This window comes from Pteropus alecto, unplaced genomic scaffold (assembly GCF_000325575.1).
Source record: "Pteropus alecto unplaced genomic scaffold, ASM32557v1 scaffold89, whole genome shotgun sequence".
Taxonomy (NCBI): domain Eukaryota; kingdom Metazoa; phylum Chordata; class Mammalia; order Chiroptera; family Pteropodidae; genus Pteropus; species Pteropus alecto.
In genome coordinates this window covers 121027-132216 of record NW_006443130.1, presented here as the reverse complement: position 1 = coordinate 132216, position 11190 = coordinate 121027, and the positions used below count along the sequence as shown (strand labels likewise).

The following is an 11190-nucleotide window of genomic DNA, read 5'->3' as shown; positions in this document are numbered from 1 at the left end:
GTACTTAAATTTTGAACTCTGTATGTTGCCTAATTTTAAGTTTTTCAATTTAAATTTTTAAAAGTTAATGTAAAGTCTTCTATACGGAAATACTTCCAGATGGAATGACACGTTTTAGATTCATTTCCAAATAGCTGGAGGCGGGGGCGGAGGGCAGGACGGGCTCTCCGAATGCAACAGTTCAGATGAAACCGTGAGCTGACAAATCCTGACGCTGAGCGATGGGTACATGTGAATTCACTACGCTACTCTGTCACCTTTCATTTGAAATTCTCCATAAAAAGTTATTTTAAAACATGAATGGAAAGCTTTAATAATACTGTTTAGAAAGCCATCGCTCCACCATGATAAAAGAAGATTGGCATGAACACAAAACATTCAGAAATATTTACAAAGCTTTGGCTGTTTTTGTGTTTGTTTTTCTTTATTCACCTGATGATTAAAATTTTCAAAAAAGCCTCAGAGCTAATATCGAGATTCACCAAGGGCTGGGCAGGGTGTCACCCTTCGGACATTATCTCACTTGATTTTTAAGTTAAATAAAATCATCATCACTTTGCAAAGAGAAAGCTGAAAATCATGGGAATTCACCCAAGGTCCCAAAGTTAGGGACAGGATTCAAATGTAGGTCTGTGACTCCAAATCCCATGCTTGTGAGGAAAGAATTAAAAAGATGAAAAAATTACCAATACTCTACAAACAGAAAAACCGCCTCTAGTCGATCAAACAATGGAAACATAGCCACGTTTTATGAGAAAATAGTGTGCGGGCTTTATAATACCTTATTTCCCGAGGTAAGTAAAAAGGATAAGAAAAAAAGTCACGTTAAAATTTTTTTTTAATCTTCACTAAACTGAAAGCCACTATTACCTCTACAAGTGTTACATAAATTTTCAACTATCAGGCTCCAACATTTCCTTTTCACCTGTTATTAACTAAACAAATACTATAAATATCTTTAGTTCACCAAAGTTCTTGGATTTGAATTAATTTTCTGGAAGAAACTAGGTGTGGGGGGACACATCCTACTTTTTTTTACTCTTACCCTTTTTTCTACAAAATTTTTACTTTCTGTCCTACATTTTTTTTTAATTTAGATTATTTTTGAAGCCTAGAATATTCATTCCTTGTCTCCTAAATAACGGATTCTTTAAAAGTGTACACACAAGCGCTTAGACATCACTAGCATAAGAATTCATTTTTTAAAAATCATATAGTTTGCTATTCCTTATTACATTAGCATATACCCATAAAGAGGGGGAGCTTAGCTACGTGAATTGTATTTCAGCCTAGGCCAACGCCAAGGGGTAAAGGGAGAAGTGACATGCTTTTCAAAGCAGTATGTGAGACGCCCTTCAGCATGGTTCCAGACGCTGTTCTTGCTTCCTATTTTTCTGCAAATAGCACGAAATCGTTGTGATTTCCCCGTTTAGTGTCCGACTATGAATTCCTCCTCGTGGCAGGTCTTTCAAACCCGAACAGCAGCATAATGCTGGCATATGGTAGGAACTCAATCATTGTTTGTGAAATTAAGAGGATAAAAATACCACGAGAACGCCACAATGCTCCCAAATAGCAATTCTCTGGCTTTCAGAAGAACGGAGACACTTTGGCTTCATGTTTTTAATATAATAAAGTAGTGAGTTCACTGGCCATTTAGATTCTAGCAATGTCAGAGCCTCACTACAAACAAACAGAAACGTCTGTTTCCTGAGCCATATTAGAAATGACTCGGAGGAAAAAGCAAATTCTAACTGGAAAGCATTATTTGAATTTTTAATGCATAAATAAGGTGCTACACTCCTTAAGATCCATGTAGGTAAATATGCTAAGCTTCTACAGTTTGGAGTGCTTTGGAAAACTGGAAATTGAGATTGAGAGTCACACGAACCCACCCTGAAGTAAATGTCACATTTCTGTCTGTCAGTGCTCACCAGACTAGGGCACTGGTATCTACTTATAAACTAAAATGTTACATACAAAATGATTATATATTTGGTCTTCATTTACTCAGACATTTATTAAGTGCATATAACGTGCCAAACGCAGTAGGAGGTGCTGTGCATAAAAGCACGAAACCGTGCCCACCGGCCTTAAAGAATTCCCAGTCTGACAGGGAAAGCGTCTCACCACACGAACCAGAGCGAGTTGCTATTCCCACATCTGTGTCCATCAGGACCCGCGGAGCGAATCCAACCTTTTGCTAATTCCCTGAATTCCTTACCAAAACCAACAGAGAGAGAGGTCCGCATTCATAAAATTTCCCCTTGAAATAATTTGTAAAACGGTTCACTTTGACCAAATTAGCAAGGGGAGGGTGTCTCTGTCTTTTCTCTTTGGCCAAGACTTGCATTTCAAGTTTTAACCTGGACTGAATGTACAATGAAAAGCGAATGGTCCGTTACAGAAATGCTGACAGACACCAGCAGTGGCTGCAACTACAGCATTTATTGAAAATTAATGAACTCCCTGAATTTTATTTATAAAGTGGATATTATTGGTTTTAGATGATTTTCCGCAAGCCAATAGTCAGAATGTAATAAGATGGTGTGTACAGATTACACCGAGTCCCACTCTTATCCACGGCTTGCAGCCTATGTGCGTTTGAACCAAAAAACATTTGATATACACTAACTATAAATTATTTCCTTGGAGATCTCTCAGGCATGAAGAAAAAGCCTCTTAAAATAAATTTAAAATATTATATGCTTGATGGTGTATAACCAAAGGTTTAATCTCACTGCTAAAGGGGCAGTTACCATGATTTTGCAATAACCCTGCAGACAATAATCAAGACAGCTCCTGTTGTTCTCAGAGTAAAGCCTTCGTAAACACAGCATGGATGGATTGTAATTTGATATCGCTAAGATCAACAGCTAGACCTCGTGACAACTCATAATATAAGATTTTATTCACCATTAAATTGAGCGTTTTCCTCAGAAGACATAAGAAAGTGTGTTATTTACCAAGCATTGTCCTATTAACTAAAGATTAGCCCATTAAAACAGATATGATAGATATGCTTTCTTTCTCTCTGCATTTGAAAAAAGTACAGTCCATAAAGCAAGCTCTGAGACGCAGGCAATTAATTAGATTTTTCGAACTTCAGGAAAATGTGCGCATTTCCATCATTTTTTTAAAACAACTGACTCCAATTATTATTCTATTATAAATGTAAGAAATATTCCCAAATAAAGCTATGATCGGTCCAGTTCAAAATGTGTCTCCACTTCATAATAATATTCATATTATTCTAACTTAAAAAAAAAAAAAGGAAAAAAGACCATTAGAATAAACACAAATGGTGACACAATTTCAGGAAATCATGGAACATGTAAGTCTGTAAACACTGAAAGACAATACAAATTAGTGGCAAAAGCATTCAAAATGGAGATTACCAGAAGAATTCAATTACGGGTTACCAAAAAAACAGTACATACTTTATTTAAACACAAACAGGTAAGCCCATCAGTATTTCAGAAATGTAATAAAAGCATCTTTCACTCACCAGTGCTGAATTTTCTCTTGGCAGCTAGTGACCACCTGTCATGAAAACAGATAACTACTCATGAAAAAACAGGGCTATACACAAAGCTACACAATCAGTGCATCAGAAAACTAGAACAGTAGCTTTACAGATTTAACAGCATCTCAGTTTACATTTTTATTTGTCAAATGCACAGAGATGTGAATGTTAGTTTTTAAGCAGCATACTTTATCATAACCCTCTAATGCAGGCTGATAACTGCAGAACAAATTACAGCTTCCCAGTTCATACTTTGGTACAAAACCTGCTTCATAACTATTAGATGACATTTGATATAAGATAACTAGTATTTTATACAATCTCCAGACCTGTTTTCAATGATACATATTTTGTAGCATACACAAATGTTATAAATAACAAAAAAACCAATGTAACATCCACGTTTCATCAGTAAAAAAAAAAAATGACAGTAGTGAAAATATTTTATTTTGTCAGTATATCTCCAAATGTTTTCACCTGTAATTTTTATTCTGATGCATTAAAAATGAATTCAGTGATATTTTTCTACTACATTTTTAAAAAGAAATACTTGGGATAAAGAGATGCTCTGAACAGCCCATTTGTTCCTCCAGTGAATTATGATAAATTTTAAGCACTTCATAGCCAGCTTAAACTATGTTTATAATACTAAAACAATAAAATTAAGTATACAAGTTATTTGTTTCCCTTAAGAAATATTTCAGTAGGTTCTCAAAATGCTCAGAAAACAAATAAGAACACTAACCAGTAAGGAGACAAAAAGAACACTTGAATAACAATTTAAAAAATAACATTGTTTCTAAGGATTACTAATCATCTGTTTTTAAATTATTCATTAATAAAAATTTAAAGCAATAATCTCGAATACTGTAGCACCATTTTAGAGACAGAGAAACTAAGGAATAAAAGCCAAAAGGCTTAATACAAGGCTACGTGGGGAAAAAAAAAAAAAGGCAGTATTATCTGGTTTGAAACACACTGCTCTAGTTTACTGTTCTAGATACCGATATTGTCTCTTGTGTATGTGCTCAATGTTTTACTCAAAAATCACCAGATTTGGTGGGGGAGGCTGTCACTAAATTTCTTTTATTATAACATTTAATTCCTGAAATAAATGTCTTCCTTTGGGACATTTTAAACACTAAGACAGCAATCCTGTACCAAAATACATGCTGTAATCAGATACCCAACCATACTACACATTAACTCAGCATAAAAAGTCTGTCTCAGAATGAAGATCTCTCAGTAAGTATCAATCACATAGCAACACTTAATAACAGTGGTAATATATAATAGAGTACTGACTTTACATCTGGAAGAGCAAGCCTAAAACTACATCAATCCATTTCACTGTTTCTGATTTGGCAGTAATTATAAAATAGACAAACAGAATTAAATGTAAATTGAAAAAGAAAAAAAATTTTCCTGAAACCCTTTTTATAAAGTTCCTATTTAACAACCCCATTAAAAGATGAGACCCAAAAACGCCAGGATGCTTTGCAATCCCATGTGTTTCCAAGCATGAAGTGAGCCAAAAGCACAGAAAGAAAGGCCTGCAAACCATGAGAGCAGGATGTTCATTAACCTCACATGATAATCCTGTCGTAGCTGCATATTAACTAGTTACATATTCATAATCATTTACATTATTTAAAGGACCTTCGATGAAATTTTCTATGCAATATCCATTAGTGACAGTGTTAAAGGTTATAGAAGATAGTCTACTTAATGTTTCCAGGAAGCCTTTTTAATTAGTAAATATGTAAATTTGGCACATATGCTTTTTATGTTTAAAAAACAAGTCCCTGGTAGAATGGCAGGCGTTTCTGCCGTCACCCCCGCGTTCCACTCTCCACTTTGTTCTAGCTCTCTTCTCCCCACCCTACCCTCCCACCTTGCCCTTTTTCTTTCCTAAATAGTCTGATATTCAAGGATAAAACGACAAAAATCTATTTCATAATTTACAAGAGAAATTTGCACTGCCAAAATACTGTCTTACATTAAGGTCTTCATTAATTACATGGAGGGTTTAGAACAACAGAGACTTCAGTTAGGTGCTACCCAAGTGTGGGCCAGATATTATGCGAACCAAAGAAATAAAGGAAAAGGTGAAAGAGGCCAGGCATGAAAACAGAATGGGCTTCTGATGATGTGTCGGCAATTAGCCTTGTTTACGTGACTCAGAGTGCGCCTCCGTTCAAAAAACACTTGAGCCCAAGCAGTTGCATTTATATTTTGAGATATCTTTAGTTTTCTTCTCTTTTACGGAAAGTTATTTTTAAAAATTACTAAATTTCTACAACTTAGCTGCCAAGGAAAATTTTAGAAAAAATCTTATGATTCAAACCTGAATCTACCTAATTAAAAAAAAAAAAAAAACACAACAACAACTCATTTTTCTGTGTTAAATTAAGTAATTCCAAATAAGTTTACTTCCTCTGAAAATGGGCTCAGTTTAATTCCCTTATGTATTAAATAAACAAAGTGACTAAGATACTGAGCCTGGTTCTATAAGCAACTCTTAAAAAACAAAGCAAAACAACAAAAAACATTTCATTACTTTGTTGTCCTTCACGAAAGCTTTTTTTTTAAGGAAGATGGATATTGAGGAACAATACTAGTTTTTTAATTAAGGCTGTCAAAACATGCAACTATTACTCCTAAAGGAAAAAAGAAATCTTATTGAATCATTTTTATGAAAAGAATTGGTTAGTAGGCTTCAACAATTAAAATAATTGACCTAGTAAATTCTTTATTTAATCGCACTTACAGCCAGGAATTTATAAATAAAATATGTGCTCGGGTAGTAGCAGAGCACTAAGTCCACAAGTGGACTAAAGGAGGGGGCACTACGAACTGATTTACCACTTTTTAAGACACATTCTCATTAAGTCTTCACCAACAACACAGTAAGTCAGCCATATGGTACTTTCTTTATAACTCACAATTGCCCCTACCCTAAAAGTAATAATCATAGAGTTCTGTCAAAATTTCATATGATAAAAATCAAGCTGCAAACAGTTCCTCCTTAAAGAGACGAAACCTGTGTTCGGAGACGAAGTGCCATCCCCTATGTTATACGGCTGCCCGAGACCTGGTAAGAGATAAAGTCGGTTTTAGAACCAGGTCTAGCTAAGCTCGAAGTGCACACTCATGGCGTCAGACAGCTTCTGACCATCACGCACCTGACGGGGACCAGAAGAAAAACATCTGCAGTCTTTCCTGCTTAAAACACTGCTGCTACTACTTCTCCGAGTCCTCCATGAACCCAGTCACACACACACAAGACCTTACCAATACTGTCGTAAAAGCAAATAAGTGTCAATTCACCAGTTCACTAATAAAAGTCCTTATTTCTTCCAACGCCCTTTCTGGTCAAGCAACTAAGTATGAACACCAAATTTCCCAAGCCCGTTTGTGAGTGTGCATGTGTGTGGGGCGGGGGGGAAGGAGAGGGTCGTGGGCTAGCCCTGTACTTACTACCACATCTCGTCATATTTTAAGGCACTCATGATAACCGAGTTAGATGTCCAGGGTGACAAAGATGAAAAGCCCACCTGACACCTGTTTTTCTTTACATCAGTGTCCAGCTAACACCATGCACACATTCTGTTACAAAGGGTTAAAGTAATAGTTGGTAAATCTTAAAGTCAATAAAGTATATGGAACAGAGGAATAATAATTCCTTTGTTGTTTTTCCGCAGAAGTCACTTTTTAAAAACTACTTTATAAAGGAAAGAAGGAATGATTTCACATGTGTTACCATCTCCACCCCTTATTTCCACCTGTGCTATTTATTTTGGAAACAGTCCACAAGGGGGCATCAGTCTATGAGTGCTCCATGTTAAATACGGCGCCGCCTTAAAATCAGAGTGGAACAGAAAGCCTGACAGGTAAGTGTGGCCAAGTCACAAATGATACTGCTCTTGAAAATGCTTCCCCTCACTTCTAAAACTTTTCACTGTATTGCAATTTCAAATTCTTCCTGTATTGGTTAATGTATAAAATAACCACCCAAGGATTATACTAATCAGAGCTGTCCAAATTTACATGGCTTGCTTTTCTTGCTAGACTGTGTCTTCAAGGCAGATCGTACAATTTGGGATTTCAATGCTGCTGAGTCAAAAAGGAAAAAGTTTCAGTGGTGGCTAAAGCTCACTGATACTGGACATGCATTGTTATCTGACAGTTACTTAAAGGTTGAAAATAATTTCGTAAAGATCATACTGTCAATTAAATAGATGTATAAATGTCATTACCGAAGTATACAAGAAGTCTAAGTCAACGACATTAGTAAAACTTTACAGGTCTTTTAAATAAACCTCTTTGCAAAGAGGGAAGGAATTGACTACAGATTTCCGACAGAAAAAATAAATAGTAATAAACTGCAACAAACTGCTGAGTGTTTCCGTATAAAAATTTTAAACAAATTTACTTTCTAAAGATGCTGAAAAGCAAAAATACCAAAACTGCTACCAAAAGTTAATTGCATTTATATAGAACAACTTGCTAAAAGACTTAAATGTTCTTATTCAAAAAATGTAACTAGGATGGAATCAAAATGATCATCTAAATCTAACTTTTACATTTAGCCCAGTTTTCTCCTATACAGGATTCTAACACATTTCTCATACTCAAACCCAGTCCCTTTATACACAAATATCGGACATGTCTAACACGCTTGAGAAGATCTCACAAAAAAAAATCATTAAAGAGTAAGTACGAATAGCCGAATGCATCAAGGCACTACAGAGTTACACTGATGAAAAATGAAGAACAGGTTCCAAGCAGGAGGGCGGAGAGAAAGCAGTGAGGAGACTCTGCCTTGCAAAGAGCCAGACGAAGACTCAGGGCCGGAGGTAACTCCAACGAAACATGGAAACCGAAAACGAGAAAAAAGTCTTAAAGTGCTGAAAGAACTGAAAATCTATAATTACACACACAGCAAAAAGATCCTCCAACATGAAGGAAAAATAAACATTTTCACAGAGTCATGTGCCAGCAGATTTTTCACTGAAAGAAATACAACAGGTAATTATGTGACATGATGGTGTCAGCTAACACTAAGGTGGTGGCCAGCACTGCAATGTTTAAGGGTATTAAATCAACACCTGTACACCTTAAACTTACCCAGCAGTATATGTCAACTACATCTCAATAAAGCTGGCGGGGGGCGGGGGGGTGGATGGATACTACAGGGATTATTCAAAGAAATATAAATGCAGAAAGAACTAAAGAGCAACTGTACAGGTAATTTTTAAAAAGGTACAGATGAATCGATATTGATCACATAGAACAATTAATATTGTTCTGTTTAAAATACCTAAAATTATTCTATGGACATGTCACCCTGAACAAGCCCGATCCCGTCTGATCTCGGAAGCTAAGCAGGGTCGGGCCTGGTTAGTACTTGGACGGGAGACCACCTAGGAAGACCAGGTGCTGTAGGCGTAAAAAATAAAAAATAAGGGATTGTAAGCAAGGTCCTTACAATCCGTGAGGTCAACCAAGGGTTGCCTAGCCTAAAAAATAAAATAAAATAAAAAACAAAAAATAAAATAAAAATAAAACACCTAGAATTAAAATGCATTGAAGCAAGAATGCAAACAGGATGAATAAATGAATGCATGCTGTGATCTCTAGGAAAAATTTCCCTGGTAAGAAAAAACAGTAAAAAATATAGTATAAATATACAGTATATTTAGTGCCAACGAAACATGTATAGTACTAAAGTACCACAGTAAAAAAGAATGTATCATGAACAAGTTAATAGACGGGAGAAAATACAACAATAAGGTATGTTTGATTAAAATCAAAGAAAGGCCCTAAAAAAAGCAGAGAAAAAAAGAACATCAAAGTAGGTAAAACAGGCCCACAATGAGGTATCACTTCACACCCATTAGAACAGCTATTAAAAAAAAGAGTACAAAACAAGTGTCCCTAAAGCTGTGAAAAAAGCTTAAGTCTACACTGTTGGTGAAAATGTAACGCGGTGCAGTCACCATGGAAAACAGTTCGGTGGTTCCTCCAATATTAAACAGAATCGCCACAGGTTGCAGCAATCCCCCTTCGGGGACACACCCAGAAGAACTGAAAGCAGGGACTCAGACACTTGTACGAACTCATGTTCACAGAAGCATTATTCACAACAGTCAAAAGGTAAAAGCAACCCATATCCATCAGTGGATGAATGAGTAACAAAATGTGTTATATACATATAATGGAATATTATTCAGCCTTTAAAAGGATGAGAATTCTGATATATTCTACCTTGAAGACATTATGCTAAATGAAATAAGCCAGTCACAAAGGGCAATTACTGCATGACTGCTCTTGTGTGAGCTATCTGGAGTAGTCAAATTCAGAGACAGAAAGAAAAATGGTACTTATCAGGGGATGGGGGAAGGCGGGGGAGTTATTGTTTAATGGGTAGTTTCAGTTTTGCAAGATAAAGAAAAGTTCTGGAGATGGATGGTGGTGACAGCTGCACGACAAACTGAATGTACTTAATGCCACTGAAATATACACTTCAAAATTACTTAAATGAAAAATTGCATGTTTTGCATATTTTATTACAATTTTTAAAATCAAAAGTAAAATGTCCAGTAGAGAGGCGATAAGAGTGAAACTATATATATCAGTAATTCTATTACATAGAAATGGACTAAATATTCTAGATAAAAGAAAAAGTTGTCCAGACTGAATTTTTAAAACCATAACTATATGCTGTTTCTAAGAAATATACTTTGAACACAAATAGACTGAATCTAAAAGATAAAAAAAGATAAATCATGAAAAGAAGCAAAAACAAAATAAGCTAACATAACCAGACGAATATTTGACAAAGGAGACTTGAAAGCAAGAAGCATCACTAGAAATAAAAAACATTCAGAATGATAAAAATGTCGACTGACCAGGAAGTTATTACAGTCGTAAATGTATATGCATCAAATGACAGAACTTCAAAATGTACAAAACCAAAGGTTGAAAAAGTAAAGAAAAAGATAAATATACAACCACCGTGGAGATCCTAAAACACATCTCTTCATAACTGATAGAATTAGCAAACAAAAAAAATTAACAAGAATATAAGATACTCCAACACCACATTCAATCAACTTGAGCTAACAAACATATATGGAACTCAAAAAGCAGCATTTACATTCTTTCCAAGTAAACGATGGAACATTGACCAAAACAGATCATATAGTAGGCCACAAGGCAAGTCTTAAATTTCAGTTTTGCAAAATGTGTTCTCTGATCAGAACAGAATTAAATATGACAATAGAAAAACAGAAAATACTCGATGTTTGCAAATTAAGCAATATATTTCTAAATACTGTGGGTCAATAGACAAACCACAATAGAAATTAGAAATATTTTATATAACCGATAATAAAAATAACATACAAAATGTATGGGGTACCTAAGATAATGAAAAATATAAAACTATAAAACTCAAAATACATATAGTATAAAGAATGGAAAAATCAGTGGCTTTTTCTTCTCTAGTAGTTTTCATCTCGAGAAGCTAGAAAAAAATTACAGAACAGAAAAATTTTTTAAAGAATAAATAGATAAAAGCAGAAATTAATGAAGTAGAAAAACGAATTACAAAGAAAAATTAATAAAGTCAAAAACTGGTTCTTTAAAAAGATTGACAA

The 11190-nt window shown here is 35.1% G+C and overlaps 1 protein-coding gene and 1 pseudogene across 1 annotated transcript in view; one reads left to right on the top strand and one right to left on the bottom strand.

The window, feature by feature from the left end:
• Positions 1-5140, bottom strand: part of URI1 (URI1, prefoldin like chaperone) — a 37584-nt gene extending 32444 nt beyond the window's left edge. The window contains exons 1-2 of the mRNA XM_025040801.1: positions 5117-5140; positions 3509-3543 (exon numbers count right to left, since the gene is read on the bottom strand). Of these exons, the coding sequence (XP_024896569.1) occupies positions 3509-3543; positions 5117-5140 (59 nt within the window). The remainder of the gene's footprint in view (positions 1-3508; positions 3544-5116) is intronic.
• Positions 5141-8858: 3718 nt separating this feature from the next.
• On the top strand, positions 8859-8977 carry LOC112472143 (annotated as a pseudogene).
• The last annotated feature ends 2213 nt before the right edge of the window (positions 8978-11190 follow it).